General features: G+C 41.6%; 1 protein-coding gene across 6 annotated transcripts in view; it reads left to right on the top strand.

Moving 5' to 3' along the window:
- The window catches only part of PCDH19 (protocadherin 19), a 196567-nt gene that overhangs the window by 99115 nt on the left and 74021 nt on the right, over positions 1-23431 (top strand). For 4 of the 6 annotated variants that reach the window (XM_085607757.1, XM_085607755.1, XM_085607753.1 and 1 more), the window contains one exon: positions 18701-18873. In XM_085607757.1, the coding sequence (XP_085463883.1) occupies positions 18701-18873 (173 nt within the window). The remainder of the gene's footprint in view (positions 1-18700; positions 18874-23431) is intronic. The other 2 variants (XM_085607756.1, XM_085607754.1) reach the window with 1 other exon arrangement.

Genomic DNA, 23431 nt, shown 5'->3' with positions numbered 1-23431 from the left:
GCCAAAACTGGCCCCCACCCTTCCAGCCTCCCAGGGAAATGCCCGCACGGCAGTCCGGCCCTGAATGTGGGTGGCACTTTGCATCCACAGACCACCTTCACCTCTGTCAGCATGGGTCTCTGCATCGCCACAGTGAGAGGAGATGTGCAGCCATGCAGGCAAGCAGACGTCACTGTCGTCAAGAGTGCCTTTCATCTGGGAAGGTGTGGGAGTGCGCAGAGGGTGGTGAGGGTGGTGAGGGTGGATGGTAAGAGACCTCATAATTTTGTTGCAGTTCAAGGATCATGGTTGTGCAAAGCTTTCAAAAGGCCAGGTGTCCATTTTTATTTTTATTTAGGGAAGGGAGAGGGTATGTACAGGGTGGTGAAAGTGGCAGCAGGAAGCCAGTTTTGAATTTAAAAAATATTTATTTTGTATATGGCACTCCTCATTACTACTATGCCACTGTATGTGTGCGGCAGATTTTGATTAGAGAAATACACCACATAAAATTGCAGATAAGATAAAAGTCAATAGTAGGGCTTTGCTCTCATTTATTAGATGTTATTCAGAAACTCTCTGTGAATAACATGGCTGTTATTCAAGTTTACCCATCTACAATTCTATATGTTTTTTGTGACTATATATGGTTATCCTAAAAACCTGTTTTGCGGATCGATGAACAAGCCCATTTCAATTTTAGAATATTGTTCACTGTGAATTACTTCATGAAGATAGACTAGGAACACTATTTCTATCAGTTTTAATGATGTACTTAAAGTTTCTGCCAATGTTCACATGTTTCTAATTTTACAGGAACAGAATCCCTCAGGCCTACTTTTTCTGGCACTTCCTGCTCCCCAAATGTAGGCTTCACTTTATATCAAATGGGTTGTTTTTTTCATACAAAACGAGGCCCCTATACTATATTAGAGAAAATGCTCAAGTGGCGTAAAGGGTTTCCCTCTGGCAGCTAAGGTATAATTTAGCTTTTGCTAGAAGACAGTATTCTAAAGCCTCGTGACAACTTTTCTAGTCCCTGTCTGTGGCAATTAGTGTCAATCTATAGTCCAAAGGTTTATAATCTAGCTCAGATTCATAGACACATTGTGAAACAGCAGACAGATGACCTGTGTATTCCTATTATGCCTTTTATACTACTAATTAAAATGCGGTGTGCTCTGGATGTATAACACAAATTCAGTTTCCTAAGCAGCATTTCCTAAAGAGTGCGCACTTTTTAAATCACCAGGATACACGAAGAAAAGTGAAACAGGTTTATTAAGTCCTGTATAACAATCTCTGAAGTTCTCCTCTATCATCAACTTCCTGCTCTTGGCCCCTGGAGTCCATACTTTAGAATCCAGTGGAGATAGCAACCAGATGCTGTAATTGTTGCTAGAGTATAACTCACTTACCTTCTGATATTTTGGCTGCAGTGGCGTAGCAAAATGGCCACGCAGTATTAAAATACTAGAGTCAATCTACAAAGTAACTAACTCCCAGGCTGATCTTAATAACCTTTTAAGGAGAAATTTAAATGTAATAAGTTATCAACAGAAAATGCTTCTGCTTATCTCCTTCGAGGAAGTGCTCGTTACTATGGTGGACAAAATAAAGCAGGCAAACTACTTGCCTCCTATCTTAAAATCAAGAAGGAATGTACTAATATTGATTATGTTTTAAACTACTCTAATTCCTCTCCTGTAACTAAAAATTTAGATATTTTGGAAGAATTTAAAAAATACTATACCTCTCTGTATACCCCTGAATTTGTCCCTGATCCCATACACATACAAAATTATCTTACCTCAATAGAAAAGCAATTCCCATTAGATATAGATTTCTCACCACTGGAGCGTGATATTTAGACAAAAGATATTTCTCAGGCATTAAAGCTTTTAAAAATAGGGAAAGCCCCTAGCCCAGATGGTTTCCCTGTCGAATATTACTCTAATATCTCTAAATCCCTACTTCCTTATCTTCTTTCTTTGTTCTCACACTTTATTTCCTCTAATGCTTCCAGTGGTTCCTTTCAAGATGCCCTTATATGCTTCATTCCTTAAGAAGGAAGGGATCCTCATCTTTGTAAAAAATTACAGACTAATTTCATTAGGTAACTCAGATTGCAAAATATTTTCCAAAATTCTTGCTCTTCGTCCAGAATCTCTTTTACAATCCCTTATTTGTAAAGAACAATCTGACTTCATTAAAGGTCGAAATATTGCAGAAAACACCAGAACTTTCTTGAACTTATTACATAAATACAATAAATATTCTACTTCGCTTGCAGCTATTTCTCTTGACTCAGAGAAAGCCTTTGACCATATGGACTGGTCTTTCATTTTCCACACTTGGTTTGGCTTTGGTCCCAAGTTTATTTCTTATATCTCCTTATTATATACGTTACCCAAAGCCTCTATATTTGCTAATGGGTCTTTTTCTACCTCCTTTCTGTTAAAGAGAGGAGTGCAACTGGGATTTCCCCTTTCTCCTCTTCTATTTATTCTCGCTCTAGAACCTTTCCTTGCTAAAGTTAAACAAAATTCTAAAATACATGGTTTTCAACAAGATAATCTTCATATTAAAATGAGTGTTTATGCAGATGACATTTTGCTGTATATATCTAATCCAGAACAATCTCTCCCAGCTTTCTCTGCTGAGGTAAATGCTTTTTCTTCAATTTGTGGATATAAATTGAATCATGATAAATGTGAAGTTCTCCCCCTTAATATTTTATGTTTTAAGCAAACTTTATCCTTAAATATGTCTCATGTCCTTTCCACACTATATTTATCTATCTCTAAATGGCATCCTCTATATTTATCTTGGTGGGGGAAACTTGACACTATTAAAATGATGCTTGCTCCTGTCATTTTCTATTTGATCTCTGCTACTCCTCTTAGTTTCTCCTCTCATTTCTTCAAGAATATTAACTCTATTTTATCTACGTTTTTATGGAATAAAAAGAAGGCATGCCTATCCCTAACCATGCTTAAGCGCCCTAAATCACTAGGTGGAGTCAACTTCCCAGATTTCCAGCTATATCACACTGCTTTTCTTCTTAGACAATTCTCTAATTCCCTCAACCAATCCACATCTAACCCCTCTCCATTATGGAAAGATATTGAACTTTCTTTCATATCTCCTTTCTCTTTTGCCGTATCTTTTACTCCTAAAACCCGATTTTTAGCTTCTCCTATCTATCAAACCGACCATCAGCTATTTCTGATCTCACATCTCTCCTGCAAAGACCAATTTCTTAATTCTTCCATCTGGCATGATCGTCTTCTTCAAATTGATAAAAAGCCCATCTTTTGAAAATCTTGGCTAGATAAAGGACTTCTTTGGATTCATCAACTGTATTCCAATGATGCTTTTCTCACTTTTCCTGATGCACAATCTCTTTACAAACTGCCAAAATCTTTTTCTACTAAATTTAAATTATTGATCCAAAATCTTTCAATTTCTTTATCTTCAATATCTTCTACATCACCCTCTTCCACACCTTACCATATTTTGCTTCCTATTCTAAGTACTCATCCTCATGCTTCCTCCTTATATAACATCCTCACCGCCCCTACTGTAGAGAGACCCAAAACTAACATAGATCTCCAACGGGAACATGACTTTAATACAAAATGGTCCACTGCTTCTTGGGATAAATTATGGTTAAAACCTCATAAGACTTCGAGATCGGCTGGTACGACACAAACACTTTTCTTTATTTATAACCGACTTATGTTTACCCACCTGACTTTACAAAAATGTAATTCTACATCTTCCCCAAATTGCTGACTTATTTCATATGCTTTTTTCTTGTCCTTTGACTCATCAATCTTGGTTAAAAGTATGGTCTCAGATCAATATACTCTTTCATATGCACTTCCCATTTTCACCTACGGACATTTTTCTAGGCACCCTTTCTGATCACTGGCTTTCCCTTTCCTATTCCACGGATGTTGTTGACTTATTAATTGCAATTGCCTTCCAACAAATAACAAAAAATTGGAAACAATCTTCGCAACTTTACTTCCAGGCTTAGTGGTATAGTGTCTGCTAAAATCATCGACTAGATCGTGCATATGTTTCACCTATGTCTTTACTTTTGAAGAGAGAACATATTTGGTCCCCATTACTATTTTTCTTGATACATCTGCACAAAAAATCTTCCAATCACCACCCTCGAATCGAAGAGGTCCCCAAACCTCCATGAAATGTTTTTGACTATTTTCTTATGTATTTAAATATCTATTGTTATATAATATCCCTTCCCGCCTTTGCCCTATTTAAAGTAATTAATACAGCTGTTACATTTTAAATAGATTCATATTTCTTTAACAGTATTCAATATTCTTCAATGATTGACTACATAATTACCATGCTATTATTGTATCTTTCTATTTCTTTTTTCTTCTTCTCCTTCTACAGTCATTATAATTCCTTTTTCTAAATGCAACTATTTGACTTCTCTTACATTTTTTTCCTTTTATTAATAGGATATTAACTCAATTATTGTTAACTGATTTTTAGTAATTTTATTTGATTATGTACATTTGGTTGCATTTTTTTCAGAAATAAAGTTCTCTGTTTAAACTCAAAAAGGACCCCGCAGCCCCCGCAGTTCTGGGGGCCCTCTAGATCCAGGGGTCCCCTCAGCACAGTACCCTGGCCTAAGAGCTCCTTAGTGAGTCCAGAGGGGGGGCCCTCCATGTACTTTGCAGGGCGGTCCCCTCGAGTTTCGTTACGCCACTGTTTGGCTCTGATGTTAGTGTGCCACGATGTTCTTGTACTTGATAGTCCAAAGTACAATCTTCTAAATTCACAGTAATTCTCAGAAGTGAACCCAAACCACAGTGAACATCCTGAGAGGTTCGCCAGCATGGAAAAGAGGCACATTTTCAAATGTGTGTTTAAGAAATACGCATATTTATATTTACTATCAAGAAAACTATGACACATCTTATATTGTTCAGATTGATCCCTAAGTTCTTTCTCTGAGTTTGTGACTCCTGCAAGAGCACAATTTGCTGTTTGCATTAAGAGTTGTGCCAAATTAGGAGAAGCCTTAGGAGCAGCTAAGATGTACAGTAACTATCCTTTACAGCATCGAGAAAGAATTTCACAAAAGGAAATATAGTATGCTGCATTCAAAAGGATTTGCACTGAAGCAAATCTGTAAACGCCTGGGGCATCAACATGACTCGCCAGAAGACATTACACTTTCACCCGAGCATCTCAGCTAAAGACATGTCTCTGCAGGTGCCATCTAGTGCAAACAGGGAACATTTTGGGGGAGGTTCCGGTATTCTTGTAACTTTCTCCAATGCAAATCTATAAAAAGCAGTCCACATGTTGCCTCCGTATGAATTACATTCCATTGCAATGATTACAAAGTCCATTAATTGCTGTTTAGCTCACCCTCGAGGCCTTGCAAACTGTATTACAGAAATGGCATGGGGTGCAGAAAGTGGGACAACGTTGTAAAATGTTGAATTATGCCACAATTTGCATTTGCCACGCAGTTTGAAACAATAAAATTGTCTTCTGGTCCTTTCGGTCACAGTGACTGCTTTAGCCCAGATCCTCTGATGATGCATTCAAGTAAGGGACGGCCCTCATTTGCATGGAGGCATTGTGCATGCAAACAAGGGACACTGACCTTTTTTGTCTGTGTCAATTACAAGACATCCTGGGGGTGACGTACACCTGCTTCGAAGGGCGCAGAATTCAGGGGAAGGCTTAATATTCTTTCTGTGTGAGTGTGGCCCTCTGCTAAAAGTGGCTGCACTTCATTTGAGCAAAGCCAGGCTCTGCCATGCCGGATGTGATGTATTGCTTTTGTAGGTGCCACCCATCCCCACCCTCTGCCTTCATGGTGAATCTTCTGGTGGATGGGTGTCTTTTTGAATAGCCAAGATGCTGTTCTCGCGTGTGAGGGATCCATTTTTTGTGGGTGCGCCAGCTGCTTGGCAACACACGCCACAAATAAGTGCATTTGCTATTGATTTTGGTAGGCCTTACATTTTGCGGTGCATGGTGGGATTCTGTTCTAGCCCCAGGGACCCTTTGCCTGCTCCTTGTGCAGACTCCTGCAGGGCACTGTGCCCTTTACCTGAATAATTTTGTGACTTCTGTTAGAGTTTTGCATCTGGAATGTGAAATGTGAAATGAGAGTCTTGTGTTTTTACGTTTCCAAACACTTGACAACAAAGATAGGTTTTGTCTTCTACGTTGTACATAGAATAATTTACCAATGTCAATATTTCGCAATTTTCAATGTGGTGGCAAAGCAGCAATCTGTAATCATTCATGGAAAGAAAGTGTTTTTATATCACTTATAATGTTTGGCTACTCTGCACAAAACGTTTGAGCAATATATACACACTGGTAAGTTTGATCTTGGAAAGTTTGTAGTGTTTGGGAAAGAATTTGGAAATTTGGAAATGATTATTTCTCTTTCAAATTCTAATAATGAATTTATTGTTAAGCATACCATAAAAAGCACTGTGTAGATTTACATCATGGTTGGACCTGAATTTCAATATTACTCTAATCTGCAGTTCTTTTGGATCGGCATATATCTGTTTAGAATCTTTTGAGAATAAAGTTAAACCACAAGATACTGTGATCATAGCCTCTAGAAATGGCATATGTGAGGGGCAGACCTTGCCTTGCAGGGACTGTGGTTAGTGGTAGTCTGTTTAGGCAATGACTGAAGGCCCGCCGTGGGTGGTTGCAGGGCAAGCCCTGCTGGTACCGTGGGGAGAGGTAGTCGCCATGTCCTTCTTAATGTGCGTGCAGGACACACTATGTGAATGTGTGGGAGGCATGCTTCACATAGACCATTGCCTGTGGCCTTCACCTGGGTGCAGTATCCACAGGGGATAGCCTGCAGGTACTGTGGATACTGGCACAACATCACCTAATGCCTCGTCAGGTAGAAGGTGCCACAATACTTCAGACAGGGTCACTGCCAGAAGGCATGTCCAATTGCTTCAGGCTTTGCAGTATGTATTGTGGTCAGTGGAGACACGAGTTTAGGCTGCAGACCATTCCCTGCAGGTACAAAGGGCAGGGGTTTATATGTATCAAATGTAAAAATGAGGAGTTTTTTCATGTAGGCAACTGTGCTCTTTGCACCTGTGCTTTAAAAAATCTGCACTAAATGAGAGCGCTCACAATACAACGATGTCATAAATGAGCCCATAGCTTTGCACCTTATTTGACTAAATTCTGACCACCACCATCCACAGTTAGTCTGCACTCCTTCACTCATGCTTTGCGCATCCCAAAGAATGTTCTAAAAACTCTCAGGGATGCTCCCCCTTCAGACTCACCTCCAATCTCTAAGTCATGCTATGCCCAACCTGCTCTGCAGTTTCAGCAATGCTTTTGTACCCTCAACCATGAACAGCAAAAGCCACGCTCCCTTGATTCCTGCTCTATCCCCCTGAAGCATCCTTTTCTTATCCTGAAGCTACCTACACCCTGCTCTCCCTGTGCCACAAGTTTGCCCCTTTAGTTATATAATGCAGTGAGACATGTGCTCTAAGTGCTTAGGGAAGCAAATGATAGCCGAGGGGACAGAGGATGGGAGAAAGATTGGATTGTGAAGAACTGTGGAAAGAAGGCGGAGGTGTAGGGAGAAGGATACACGTTACCGCAGGCAGAGCTTTCTCGGATGAAATAATATAGAGGACTGATGAGTAGTCAAGCAAAGTTAAGATACAGATAGTTCATGTGAACTATAGATATGATTGGTTGTTATTGAAGAGGTTGAACTCTGATATGAACCTTATGCCCAAAGATAAGCAGGTGTAAGGGTTGCTCCATTTTAGCCAAATATACAACCACTATATGAGGATTCGTCAGTTTGGTAGTGAGCCACACTCCTTTCTCCTTCATCGCTCTTTGAATGCATTGAGACTTGATTTGCCCACCCACAGATATGCACATATTTTGTTCTAGGTGAAAGCATGGACACCCTTTCTGTGCTTTGGCGGGTGATGGGAAGCCTGCATACAACCCAATTGCCTGGGAATGGAAGGGAAATTCTATTTATATTTGTTGAAGCAACTCAAGTAGGTCATAGAAATAATTGTACTTCAACTGTGCACATTATGGACAATAAAAGTGGGGTGCTCAGGGATACAGGTTCCTTGACCCAAGTACATCTACCATTGTACACAGACATCATCCTCGGAGCATAGCAATCATTGTTGCAGCACAGTCACCTGGGTTTCACCCTGCCACCAATTCAGCACTTGTCAACTATATCAAAATAAAAAAACAAGAACATTCTCTGTCTGCCAGAGGATCAAAGTAAAGAGCCCACCCATCCTGTTACCAGGAGTCAGGGTGCCCGAGAAACACTGCTTATTTCAAACAATATGTATCATCCAAAAACACTAAAGAAACTGGGAAGTACATGAGTCTAGGGACATTATGGTTCTGTACTAAAACCATCTAAGTAGTTTAATGAAAAAAAATTCAGTTGAAGGAATGGTATAGTTGGAATTCAAAACCTAAAACATTTTAGTATCACAGTTGTGGTGAGCTATACACTAGAACTCCCACTCATTACACTGCTGGTGATCTCGTGTATGACATCACGAATGAAATCAATGATGTCATCTCATCACATGTGATATTGTCAGTGATATTACTCATGACACCGTCCATGCCCGTACGCAGGATTCCCCATCCGCATATGACTTCATCAATTCATCCCTTTTATGAAAGACTAAACAGCCCTAGATAGCGCTTTACATGTTGACGGAAGACGTCTGGACCTTAAAACACTATTTTGATATACTGTTAGGTATTTTTCAGGGGTTGCCCTGCTGCCAAGAAGACATGAATTTGCATTTGTTTATAAAAAGTAGTGTTACTTTTTATGTCCCCGTTTTGGTACCTGTGTATTCTTGACTTGTCAGAACCATCCCTGTAGCATAATACATGGAAACTAGGTAAAAGATACAAAATGTACTTCCAGCCCATTACAAAAGAGATCATGGCTGCATGGGGGCTGTCAGTTACAATGCATGAGTCACATTAAATAAGTTTACCTTTTACAGGAAAAGAACTCCTTATATATGAAGGAATATTGATGACGTGTTAGGGCCCCGTCCTGTTAAATGTATGATTTGTAAATACTAAGCAATGTAAACAGAAGCATATGGCGGCTGAAGAAAGCTATCTCAGATTTCAGCAGGGTCCAAAATGAAGGTGCAGAAAAGCCCAAAACCTAGGGGTGTAATGGCATACCAGGTGGAGTCCTATGCAGGTTGTGAGGCATGTGTCCAGGTTTGAATCTGGACGACTCAATGGGAAGCTTCTAAATAGAGAAACCAAGGCACCGAAGGCAGATACAGGCATGGATGCTCCACCACCCTCCCACCTTCTGCATATTGCAATATACATCATTTGGTATGATCTAAAGATACTGCTGTCAGCAGGGATTATGTTGCTTTTGTACATTCTGATAAACCAACACTGAAAGACTTGTCTCTGTGTACCCCTCAGTCTCTTCTGAGAGGAAACCTTCCCTTCAGCTACAGAAATTCTCACATTCCCTTGAACAAGTTCTTATAACAATACTCAAATTGTCCTAATCACCAAGACCTACATTCAAGCTCAAAGCTATCGATAACGTGAGCACACTTATGGTCCACTTTGACAATCACAGCAGATCCAGTTTTGGTTTCTGATCTGCAGATATGAGTGCAAATTGAGGCCATGTAGCACCTCTACCCCAGGGTGCTCGTGTGTAGTTCTCTCCTTCCAGGCAGACTCTTTGCTCATCTTAATTCAGAAACAACCTTAAGCTGAGCCGATAGCCCCCTGACATGCTTCACCCCTTCCTTACTGTGTCTCCTTCCTGCTGATCGGTTCAGAAATCATCTTGTTGCACGTTCATGAGACCCACCACTGACCTTAGTGCCAATTTGAGCCGCTGGGCGGTCACTAACTAGCAGAAACCGAGCTTGGGGGATGCGTGCTCATTATTGGAATGTGCCGGAAGTCACTTTATAATATGCCCTCCCTCAGCGCAGTCATGCCCCAGGGCACATATACCTGACCCAGTAACCACAACTGCCTGTCAGCCTGCTTGTGCTGACTCCACAGACCCTATGTATGAGGACAATTGTCTCATTACCATGCACCGTGCACCACATTTTAGAATTTCGCTCCCAAATTTTGAAAAAGTATCTGTGTTGGGAACTGAAATGAACTCTGCATTCTCGCAAAGCTGATCATTTTCAAACGCCTGGCTCTGCTTTCTAGGGTAACATCCAATAACTTCTACCCAATAATAGTGCACTGGAAAATATGTGTCTGAAATTCAACGACTTGTAGACAGTGTTCCACCTTTTCATGCGAGTCCAGTTTCAGAGACATGAGTTATTGTTGCCTAGTTACCAATGACAACACGTGAACACCCACAATTTCCTGTCAATTTACTTCTTGCATGTTCTGAAAGTTATCAGATTCGTCATTTCCTATTGCACAAAAGTCTACCAATACAACCTGGTGGTGTACCACAAACATTCCCATAATTACTGGCCTCTCTGACCCTTCATGTCTCCCTCCAACATGTTCTGACTTCATCGGACACACTCATCTTGTTCCCAGCGCCCAAAATAAAAGGCTTGCAATAGGACCTGCCTTTCTTAAACTCAACCTAAAGCAATTTATACACAACTCTCTGCCTCTTGTTATTTCATTGTTCCATGCATAACCATGTTGAGTATGTAGTTCATTTATTATTTTATTTCTTTAAACTAATTTGCATTGCTCCTACAAGACAATGGCGAATTCTGAATAGTTTTGGTCTATATATAAACATGTAGAAAAGACAAGAAAAAAAGCCAAGATCAACTCATTTTCACATACTGGTAGATTTTGACACAAGAGAGAAAATTACACAGAATATTTTACACAGACTATAGACTGTTTTAGGCAGGGCTTTAAGTGGGATGAAAAAACTGGGGGTCTCTCATAGGGGCGTGGCCAATGTAATTAAGGGCGTGGCTTAAAACACATAGGCTTAAAATCTGTGCTTAGCATAGTGTGCCAGCCGATTTACAACAACTAACAAACATAATACGTACAACAAGTCAGGACTATTGGATTTGTTAATGGTTGTTAGTTGCATAAGATAAATAAGCAGCAACTACGGCTTGTATATAATATCGAAAACGCTTCCACTTAAAACCCTAGTGGCGCAATGACAATGTTGCTACTCCTGCGTTTCAAAAAGAGAAGGGAAATCCAGAGAGAAAATGACTCTCTTTAAAGAATTTCCCTTCCCTTACAAGGCTCACCTGGCATGACCTGAGGCCGTAACGTCTCCACAGGTGAGAAGTGAGCAGTATGAGCACAGCACATCGAAGTGCCTGCTGTCACTGCAGTCCGGAAAAAAACGGACTGCCTGTGCCAGGGCACAAAACAGAGCCCAATAGATACCTGTTTCGAGGCCGCCTATAAAAAATCTGCCGGTACTCAGCACCCGGTGAGACCCGACCCACTTAAAGCTCTGGTCTTAGGCAGGGCCGCACTGGCCGTAGCGGGCACCGGGCAATACCCCGGTGCGCCGCATGTGTGGGGGCCGGTTTTGAGCCCCTGGGGCCGTTTTTGTTATAGGGCCGTTTTTGCAGCATAGCTGCAAAATCGGCCCTGTAACAAAATCGGCCGAAAACTGGCCCTGGCAAAGAGGTCGGCGGCCCTCCCAACCCCCCGCGAGGAGGGGGAGGGGGCGGTCGAGCACTTTGCCAGGGCCGGATTTGGTTCCCAGTCCGGCCCTGCTCTTAGGTATTTCAAGTGTAACAACTGTAGCTCAACATTTCGTTTTCCGAGATCGCCTGTTCAGGATGCACCTCATTTGTTCCCACTAGTTTAGTTCCAAAGATTTTTAGAGCTGTTTAACCAGCTCATTCATCGTTTGTTAAATTGCTAGAGCCTTTTTCTGGCATGTGTTTGATAAGGTGTCTGTTTTTACTTGTATAATGTTTCTTTGTCTGTGAGAGTCTCAATCGTTTGTCTAGCTTGAATAGTGGAGTAGGCTTAGTATGTCACATTCTTCAATGCATTTAATTTTCAGAACTGATGCATAGATTGTCCCGATCCACTAATAAATATAATTCGCAGGTATCAATTGACTGACAAGGTAATATACCCTGACATCTGCCAGTCCCAGTCCCTCCTTCAAGGGAGAGTTGTGGCACAGCGGCCAGAGCGGCTGACTCCGGAGTGCAGGCTCATGGTTCGATGACTGGCGGCAGCTCATCTCAGCTCACTTAATCTCCCCGATGGCCCCCAGTGCCTTGAAACCCTTAATGGGTGATATGTTCGCACTTTACAAATAGAAATTAGTTACTATTGATATGGTGAAAATACGTACCTCTAGAATGTAATAAAGAGCTTGATTGCCTGTCCATAGGACTACGTTGACTGTTCTTCAGAAATATGTCTCTGGAATTGTATATGGGAAATTTTGCAACACATAGAGCAAACAGGGAAGCCTCATCATTTTAAACAATGCCCCCTCGCTAACGACATTGAGGGGCAGGGGGCTCCATGCCTCGAGGTATTGTGTAACACAGGAGAGCAGGGGCTCTACATTAAGCTCCCATGCTTGTATCCCTGTTGGAGCAATGTGCATTCCCCAATATTTGAAATGGTCATTTGCTATCTACAATATGCTTGTTGCAGTGGACTCCTTTTACTGGCTTGTATATTCACTTTTCCACATTTACTGTGAGTCCAGAGACTTACCCATAAACCCTCAGCATCTGTATCACGCTGGGCATGGAGGATACTGGATCTTGTATGTATAACAGATGTCATCTGCATATAACAAGATTCTGTCCTATTGTGATGTGCCCCATTTAAAGTCACCTATCTGGGCATTGAATGAAATCCACTCCTTCAATGGCTCAATAGTAGTTATTGCAAGTAGGAAGGATGAGGGGGGGCATTCCTGCCTCATTCCTCTTTATATAGTGAAAAGAAAACAGAGGATTCTATTAATCCTACCCGTCGCCCAAATGTCAGTATAGAGAAGCCGAATATATCTCAGGAAAAGTGACCAAAAGTTTATTCAGTCCAACAATACAAACATGAACATGAAATCCATCGAGACCGGGACCCTCTGGAAACTGCAACTCCAGGACAGGTCAAAGGCAGAATTTACCCTCCTCAGGCAATTGTGTATGCTGCTGCCTGGCATGAAGCCATGTTGATCCCAGTGCATTGGGCAAGACCAGTCTATTGGGCAAGACCTTAGCCAGAATGTTTGCCTCTATATTGATCGGGGAAATAGATTGATATTAGGCGCAGCTCATTGTGGTTTCTCATGGTTTAAGGATAACTGATATTGTTGCACTTCAGAGGTCATATGGCAGGAGGCCTCCTCATAAAGTGTTAGGAGAGAGGGAAGTATGTGTGATGCAGATTTTTTTTAAGGATTTCAGGGGGAAGCTATTCAGGCCCGGAGCCTTTCAGGGGGCAACATTTAATCACTTCCATAACCTCGTCGGCTGGTGTGGGTTAGTCTAACATGCCTAACATGTCCCTGTCTGCCTTTGAGAGTCATCAGAGTACTAGGTCATTTATTGTAGGATCATGGGTCTCAATCCATGAGAGACGTCTAGCTGCACACAACGTGTGATAATAAGTGGCTAAATCTTGAGTTATGTGACTGAGATCAGTCAGTATTTGTCTCTTTGATGTTGTTGCGATTCGTAACCTGGCTGTCTATATTTATTCTAGAGGAGGACTTATGCTGAGGTGACTAGAATGTAAATTCCTTACCATCTGGTGTATGGTTCGTCAAATTTCTGTCAGTCCTAGTGACCATGCACATTCGTTTAGCACACAGATTCAGTGGTGTGTTGTGGAACCTCTATTGTCTATGACAGGATCCATAACTGAGTTGATGTCACCTCCCACAATGGTTACCCCTAATAGAAATGATTGCAATAGCTCAGAGACTGCCCTCATTGTTGTGTCTACTAGCGTTGATGGTACATAGACATTAACAAACAGCTATTGCAACTCCCCCATTGTGCAGTCAACTACTGCCACAAACCTACTCAGGATTTTGTTATGAGCCTGAGCCTTTGTGGCTTGGACAGGGATCGGCTTATGTATAAGGATCACTGTGCCTCAAGAGTTGTTAGTAAAACACCAAGTGATAGATCCAGGCATAGCCATCCCGAGCTAAAAACAGGTAATTGGTACCAAGTAGGTGAGTCTCCTGCAGGAAGACCACCTGTGGTGCATAACGTTTGAGGTGCTGAAAGATTGGCCCTTCTTGACCTTTGTATTGAGGCTATCACAGGAGAGAGAACTAAACTTATCCTCGGATACCCTCAGATACCCTCGGATACCCTCATATCAGAATGTTGTGTGCAGTGTGGTCAACAGAATCCACCACGCCTCACTGCTAAAAATAAACACATAACAACAAACTAAACAGCAAACTAAACTACAAAAGCCAGTGATGCCAACTCCCTCTCACGCTACACTAAACTGAAGCATCTGTCATCCCTCACAACTTCATAATCATAGCTTGGGACATGTGAAAGGAGAGTTGGTGTGAGCAACAACCATAGCAGTATCTAGTGCCAAGTCAGCCCTAAATGTCACAATCCAATTAGTCTTGTTGCCCAAGGCCATCCTTTCCATTTCTCATCGCGCACCTCATGCACGATGGATTAGGTGAATGTAACAAACAATATCATCAGCTATTCAGAATTAAGATTGTTGAATGGAGTGTTCTGAGTGGAGGGCCTCGGCTTAGCAGGCCCTTCATTGCTACTGTCATCTAGGTCCGTAGCAGTCAGTCTTTTCTTCATCCCTCCAGCTCCCTTTACAAGGCCTCCCCTCCTCCTTCCCTCCTGGTGGGGATTAGGATCATCCTCTCCTCATGATGCACCTCTGTGGGGCCAACAGGTCAGGTCTTTGGGGATTGCACATTTCAAGCCAGTCAAACATATCTTGCAGCTTTTAAACAAAGTGTATTTGTATCGGCATGAATAACCTCCAGTTTCACAGGAAACAGGAGCATATAGGTGATCCACATTGCTTTTAGGTTCCCTTTCACTGCCAAAATGATCTCTTTCTGTTATTGGACTTGGGTCATATAATCTGGAAAGATGCTTAAAAGACAGGCTTGTTGAAGTATTGCATCCTGGTCTGTGTTGTTCAGGAAGCGGATGATAATCAGTCACTGTCTTTGATTATTTAAAGGTTTAGAACCTCCAGGTTCTACATCCAGATGCCTTCTCAGTGGTTCCTCACCTTCAGAGCCACCTCATATAACCTCAGGACCTGCATATCCAGTCCCCTCTGGATATCAGCCCGATCCCTGTGCTCTCACCATGTTGCCGGCTATGGGAGGCGTTATACCCCTAATCACAATAGTTCTCTTTTCCTGGAACTGGGCCTTAACTCTTGATCAGTAGGAGCTGTCATTTAGGCTTGTTGAATGCCAAGAGGGTGATGATATCTCCCTGGGCCCTGGGCACCCAGGCCACAGTAAAACAGATCCGACATCAGACCTGCCATCACAAGCCCTCCTTAAATGCATGCTCCCAGTGTCCTCCCTAGTACCGGTCCCACGGTAATGTCTCTTGGAGTCACTCTGCTGTCCTGCTGACAGTTCTGCATTCCCCTTGCCTCAGAGGGTTCAGAGGGTGTCTCCAGTCTCAGTGGATCTTCTGTTGCAGAAAAAAGGCTTCCGGGCTGGTAAGAATATTGCTGGATCAGAGAGCACTCAGCAGAGAGCTCTCAGGACATGTCCATGATCTTACGTGTCGGAGTAGATTTCTTGTACAATATCAGGTTGGTCGAGACTCCAAGCAGTGGGGTTACACCTCCAAAGGTGATTTAGGATTAGATGGAGGGTCACAAGACTTTCCACCACTGGAATACACCCAACAGTGGCAACCCAAACATATGCCAACCATGATGGCCGCAGTATAACCAGTAAGATTGCAACACCCAACGGGCTAAGACAGGGGTGTGTATTGGCCCCGTGTTTATTCAACATTTACACCGCAGACCTAGACAAGCACCTCCAGCTTGTTCAAGCCGACCCCCCAAGATTGGGCAAAATTCCAACCCCAAGTCTTCAATATGCAAACGATATAGTCCTATTAGCACAAACTCCAGTAGGTCTTCAGTGACTAATCTCCAAACTTGTAGCTTATGTCACTTCAGTTCAACTTACTATCAACCATAAAAAAACGAAGTTGATGTGCTTCTACAAACACCATTCTATAAGTAAAAAAAGTAAATTAATCTGGAAACTAGATGAAAATTCTCTGATTAGGGTGTCTTCGTACAAATACTTAGGCTTCCAACTGGACTGCCACCTACACAACATCTGGACCAATGCCGCACGAAAGCCAAACAACTGCTCTTTGCTTATAAAAGCCTACAGAAAAAGCTTTCAGGTTGCTCAACAGGGCACTTGCTCAAAGTAATTGCTGATAAATTTCTACCTTCCATCGCATACGGCTCAGAAATTTTGAATATTAAAGATGCTACAGCACTAAACACAGCACAATCCACCCTATTCAAACGCTTGTTCTCAATCCCCGATATATCTTGCAAGCCCAAATCCGACTGGAATATGGATTAAAAAACCAGCAACCAGCCAGACAAGGCGCACTAGTTAAATACTACTGGAGGATGAGAGCAGCCGAAGAGAACACTTTAGCACATCGCTGTTGGGTGGAGATTGAAAACCAAACAAGGCTAAAAAACTCCATTACATCAGTGCTAAAAAACTCGCTCCTGGCACTACAGTTAGAGGATGCATGGCTGACCATCGCAACGTTTTCCGGATTTAAAAAAGCAGTGAATAATACGATCAAAGGAACATCCTTACTAATCGGCAAAACAGCCATAACAAAATCAAATCACGTCTGGGCAGCGAAACAATCGTACCAGACTCTAAAACCCCAACAGTACCTGTTTGAACACTTCTCATATCACAAAAAGCACTACTTGACGTTGCTGAGGCTGGGGGCATACCCCACGAAAGACCTGAGCCCCAAATGGAAACACACATGGCCAACCAAAGAATGTCGGCTATGTGGACAGGGTCACGATTCTCTGTTGCACCCCCTATGTATCTGCCCCGCACTAATAGTAATCAGGAAAACTGTCTTGCGGGAGGCACTAAGAAATGCACAAATAAGGACATGCAGAGCGGCAGTTATAAAATGCCTCGGAGGGACATCTATCCAACTGTCCTGCAGTGCTATAAACATGTGGAAAATAGCGGCAAAAGGACTGGACAAAAGTAGTGATTTAACACAAGCAGCTGGAAAATAATTGTATACAGCTATTTAATTGCACTGATTATATAATAATTTTAATGATTTAGCGGCTAATTGCCCAGGGCGGTTTCATCATGTCACAAACTTTTGGAAAAAGGAGGCAAAAGAACTTTTAATTTCTTAACTACTTATTGCCCGTTGACACGATTCAGCTTCAATCCTCTTCTATCTCTTCACTGTCCTACAACTAGTGTCTCTTCTTAAATTCTAGTTTTTAAATGTTGATTCTCGTTTTTATGAAACATGGTGGTGCGCCCACCTTTTTATGATTTTAATGAAATGAAATAAAAGTATTTTTGATTGATTGATTCATATGTCAACTCCACATGGGTTTGGAAGGCAGGTCGCAATCCTATTTAGATGGTAAACCCTCCACTCATTCCACGCCACATTTGCTCAGGGCATATAGACAGAGAACCTTCCCATAAATCCCCATACTACCTTGGGCTAAACTTCAACCACAGACAAGTTCTGCACCAAATCACTAAGAGGTCAAGTAATAGGTGAAGATGCGCTTTGATTAAAAAAGCATACTATGGCAAAGAATAGGTAGCTCCATCGTCATACATAGGTAACATGGGATGATTAAATGCTGAATTTTATTACTTTGTGAATAGGGCTTTTTATGTCACTGACGCACGGACCATGTCTCGTGATTACTGAGCAGATCGCCATGTGGCAATTATTTAAGACATTTTCAAATGACAGCACCTTTGCCATACACATTAGTATTTCCACGAAAAGACCCAATTGAATTAAGACTGTTCATTTCGAGAGCTTAATCCCTAACATCTATTTATTCCCTCTTTTTAAATAAGAATATCAAACATTAATAACAAGCACTAACAACCAGCACTCCTGAACAGTGACTGCATCTGAAACTACTATATCATTTTGCAAATGGGATTTTTCTTTTAACCCCTCCCATTAGGGCACTGCCTTTACAGCATCATTCAATATTGGCATTACTGACGAATGTTAATATGATTGAGGCATGCAGTAATTTACTCAGGTATCCAGCTCTTGTGAGCTGCCGTGAGGGATCAGTGGATTTCTGAACAGAAAGATGAATTATGCTCCATTTGTGGGGAGGGGATCATGAGAAATGCTTCAGTTAGTGGCAAAACAAGCTTTCCAGGCCCACATCTTACAATTAAGACAAACTAGTGGATCTGGGAGCGTTCCCGAGTGAATTTGTTATTTGATGTGATTTAATTCAGGCTATTTATAAAACAGATTGTTTTTAGAATAATTCGACCAGCCTTACGTTTTGCAGGAGGTATGAGACATGATTTGCCTGACCAAGAAAGACTTTATCTGATTGGATTTGACAAAAGAGTAAATCACTGTTCTCCTTAACCCAGCAGTTCCACATTCAAGGACTTGGAGGGGAACAGTCTGAAGGACAGCGGTCATGAGGAGAGTGACCAGACTGACAGCGAACATGACGTCCAGCGGGGCCTGTACTCGGACACTGCTGTCAACGATGTGCTGAACACCAGTGTGACCTCCATGGGATCTCAGCTGCCAGAACAAGGTACGCTACACGGTTCCCCCCACAATTCTTCTTTGACAGAAGGATACCTTCTGATATGTGGCATCATCTTTAAAGCATGCTTAAACCTGTAGCGGGTTCAGAGAATGCTGCTTACTAATCTCTGTAAACTACAATGAAATGCTGGTTTTAGGAACTCATTTTGCTGTTTAACTTATGACATTTTATTTGTAAAAGGACTCAGAGGATTTCCTAAGTTTTATATGAGGGTTAGAGTACAACTGAGATTGGCCTCTGCAACTTGACAATTGGTGGATCTCACATAGGAACATATGTCTCCAAAAGGTGTTGACCAGAAATGGCGAGGGAACTTCAGGGACAGGAAAGATCAAATTCAAAGTGATCCCCGTATTCTTTTTTGATTTTTTTGAGTACTGAGTGCTATTCCTGATGCTGCTACATTAAGTCATAATAAAATTAGAGCTGTCAGCGCTCTGATGAAACAGGGTTTGAGTCATAAACATAGTATTACGCTTACACAAACACTGCTGCGTTGATTAACACGTGCATGTATCCTGGTAAGATAGCCTTCAGACAGCCAGCAAGACAAATCGTATGATGGAATAATAAAATGAGAACAAAAATCCAAGAGCTTTACAGACAGGTCTGAATGTATTTTATAATTATTTTTATGTCAAACCAAAATGAAGGAATTTTCAAAGTCCAATGAATCACAGACAAAAGTCCATTTGACTCCAAGATTTAATTTGCACTTGAGCACACATGTGGTTTTTAATATCTTACTGGTGCAAACATCCAATGCAAACTCTGTTTTTTTCAATTAAAAAGTATGAATCCCGCTCCGTGCTTGGGCTCAGTGAAGCCTCGGGGTGCTTGGATGTGCCTAGCGATAAGCTGTAGCTGCGGGGCGGCGGGAGACCCCGCTGTTGGAAGATTTCAGAATGGTGAAGAAAAATTCTCTGATGATGTACACTGGTCTTGAATTCTTTAATTTTATTCACTGTAAACATCATTAGAGCTCTTTGTTTTGATTCCATAAATGAGACAATTGATGAAAAAGTTTCAGCGGGAGGGTTTCCAGAGGCAAAATCATCAAGCTTTCTAACATTCTGAATAGAGAATGAGTGTTGCAGGATTTATTTACAACATCACCAGATACATTTATGTATTCAAATGAGAAGATATTTGAGTTACTGAGCTGCATGCAGATCACCTTCCCATCAGCTCCATGCCTACAGCCAAACGCCCACGTTACAAGTGAGTGAGTGTGTGCCCTCATGCAGTGCACACTATGGCCATATATCCCTTGCTGCTGATAATTATGAGCATCTTTGTATTATCAGTGCCTCTCGCTAAGTATGAATACAAAGCTCCAGACTTTGAATAGATATTTTATTCTTTCATTGTTCTAGAACAATCAAACCTATTGAGAATGATCGAGTCAGGGAATGTGTTCCTATTATATTTTCTGTAGTTCACAACATAAACATTGTGTAGACAAATTCATGTAATATCTACTGCAGTGTATTGTTTAGTAACAGCCCAGTTGTCAACTTTAAGAAGTTTCACATACATTTATGGAATTGGTTCGCAAAATTGCCAATATATAAGCAAATAATTTGCTTTGCATATCGCATGTGCATCACAAATTCGACCAGTCTTATAGGGCAGGGTCACGAGTAGAAATGTTGATAATACCTCAACTATCAGCTTGAAATATGTATGCACAAATAAAGTAAGTGCAACGCCATACAATAGCTACCAAATCAATTACCCAAAGTAAAAATATTGCATCTTCATTCAAAATATCCATAAAATGCTATTTTGTTCTGAGATATTTCTTTCATTTTTGGTAACTATGTGGGGTGCGCAATCATCAATTTGTCATTTTCCTCATGTGCACACAGGATAAAATATGCCTTTTTTCCTTCTATCACAATCTCATGCTAGGGATGTATACATTAGGTAAAAAATAACCACCATTATGACAGGGCTAGTAATACATCAGTGATTACCAAATTACAGGAGCCTGTATTATACAAGCAGTGAGTACCATTAAGCCATGGATTCCCACAAAATGCTAAGAATTATCACCATTGTGCTAGATTCAGCATTTTATCAGAGGGGGGCATGATCATACCATAGATACCTGCAATATGCTAAGTATTTCTACTCCTAAGCAAATACTGCCATTATATGGGGCCACATCCTCAAGCCACAGATCACACATATAAAAGGAGTGGGCACTTGTTTAATCTATGCCTCAAAATACTAAAAAACACCATGCCTGTGCCAGTGTTTACCAACATTATGACAGGATCAGAATTATACTGGGGTGTGTTATCACACACACACCACACACACACACACACACACACACACACACAAACCAAGCAGCTGAAGCACTCAAGACTTGTTTTACTTGCCCTGTTGCTCCACCCCATGTGACTATACCTCCCATGTTTCACCCACATTAGTCTTCTCCACTCACCTCCTTGTTTCAACTCAATTCATGCTAAACTTTGCACCCACAACAACAGTATGATTGATGGTGCATAACCTGTATTACAGACACTTAATTTACGGCTTTAGGCCGATGGCGGTTGTCTGTGATACAGGCCCCGAGGGGCTCAAACACTCTAAGTGTAATGCAGGCCCTGCCATTGGCTGCGGAACACTTACTTTAATTGCTCTGGTGGGGAGCCGCACTGGCATGATTTTATGTAACAGTTCTCTGACTGAGTGCAATACTTCAACCAACACACACTGTGCATCTCTGATGAGCCGATCATGGATCGCTAAATCATAAAATCAAGTACATAGGTGTGTGGCTCTGGAGTACACAGAATGCTTGATGCCTTGAGTGCGAGATCCTTGTAGAGCAAAGATGATGCCCTTTAAAGTTCGATGATGTTATGGTGCCCTTTTGGGTGCACCGCATGCTTGAGTAAGCGTGTAGCCTGGTCCGCTTGTTTGATGCTCACATCTGGTGGTGTGACTCTCATAGCATGCCATTTCAAACAGAACTCATTGAATTGTGAATTCCAAAGTACCTGCTTCAATCCAAAACTATTAGAATACATTTTTGTCTTGGAAACATTCTAAACTGCATCACGTTTTATTGAAAAGGTATGATAGCTTTCCAGAGAATCACAATATATAACGCACAAGTGACTAATTCTCAAAATGTTGGTGTCATCAAACGCTGCATTAGTTCCAATCCAGTACTTCCCATTTTGATCACTCTGCTTGGTTTGAAAGCATTGAAAACTCACATACATGAACACTTCAGGTTAGTATATATAATAAGTGTGGTTTAAAATGATGTGGGTGCTTTCAAACATGCCGATGACGTGATTTTCCATTGTGCCCATTGACTTGCGCTGCATATTGTCTTCTTCGTTAGCTCGCTGTCCACCTATAGCATGCCACTGCCTTCATCTTCTGAACCGTGCACTCATTGTTGTGAGGCCAATGAAGAGGTATATGGAGTGGGTGCCTTCAAAGGGGCAAACACTCAGGTCTATTGATGTATTGAATATTTGCACAGAGGCTTCTCCAAAAATTAGTTGTTTGGCGGTTTAAAGCATACTCGATTAAAGATACCTTTTAACACAATGGAGACATGGTTCGAGGAAAAGTAATGCATAGCTGATTTAAATCTGGGCAGTGTGTATACACCGCGCAACAGTGACAGAGTATACATACAGCTAAGATAACGGTATACCCCCCATATTTAAATGCGGACAGACAGTAGGTTTAATCACGGCGGTGACCACTCGGTGTCCATCATGATTTTTCCATGATTAAACTCCTCTAACAGCCCTGCAAAGTATGGGTCATCGGAGGCAGACCTCTAATTCCACTACCTAAGCATTCACTGCCCGTCACTGCAAGGAAAACCCAGGTGAGAGGACTCCCATGGCGAGGAGAGCATTTTCTTTTTCAAAAAGAAAATCCTGCTTTGCAATTTTCTTTGTGAAAATAAAAAAGGGAACAGTTTGGTGCAGAGCACCGTCATGTTGATTGAGCCCTGCACCAAACTGTAAACAGAATTGACATGAACCGTCGGTGTGGCGGTGCCTGCCAATGCTTTAGAAATGAACACCAGCTTGGCAATGAGTTCTTAATTTGGTGAGCGACACCTCCATCAGGGCGACATGGTAATTTACTCCCTTACTTACTTCCCTGACAGAGAAACCGTCCGTCTGCCGTTAAATCAATTAGCCCCTATTACTATTGCAAACCTCTGATGGTTTTAATCTGGTATGGCAAAAAGTCCAGTCATTATACTGGTACCGCCTGTTCTGTTGGCTCGCTGGGAAAATGTCCATACATTTAATTTATTGCTTTCATGTATGTAGTTTAGATGTTTGAAGGCACAGAATACTGAGTATGGGCCACAAGGTAACCTCATGACATTCAGGCTCGGAGGAGTTATATACTGATGTTGCTTGACTAATGTGCGTTTCATATGCAAGCCTGTAGGTTGAAAAAGCAAATATTTTTGACACTGAGGGCTATGTCATACCCATCCAAAATACACACGTGTCTACAGTGGCTTTTATGTAGGCAAACA

This window comes from Triturus cristatus, chromosome 5_2 (genome assembly GCF_964204655.1).
Source record: "Triturus cristatus chromosome 5_2, aTriCri1.1, whole genome shotgun sequence".
Lineage (NCBI taxonomy): Eukaryota > Metazoa > Chordata > Amphibia > Caudata > Salamandridae > Triturus > Triturus cristatus.
The sequence above is the reverse complement of the archived record's forward strand: the minus strand, read 5'-3'. Positions and strand labels throughout refer to the sequence as shown.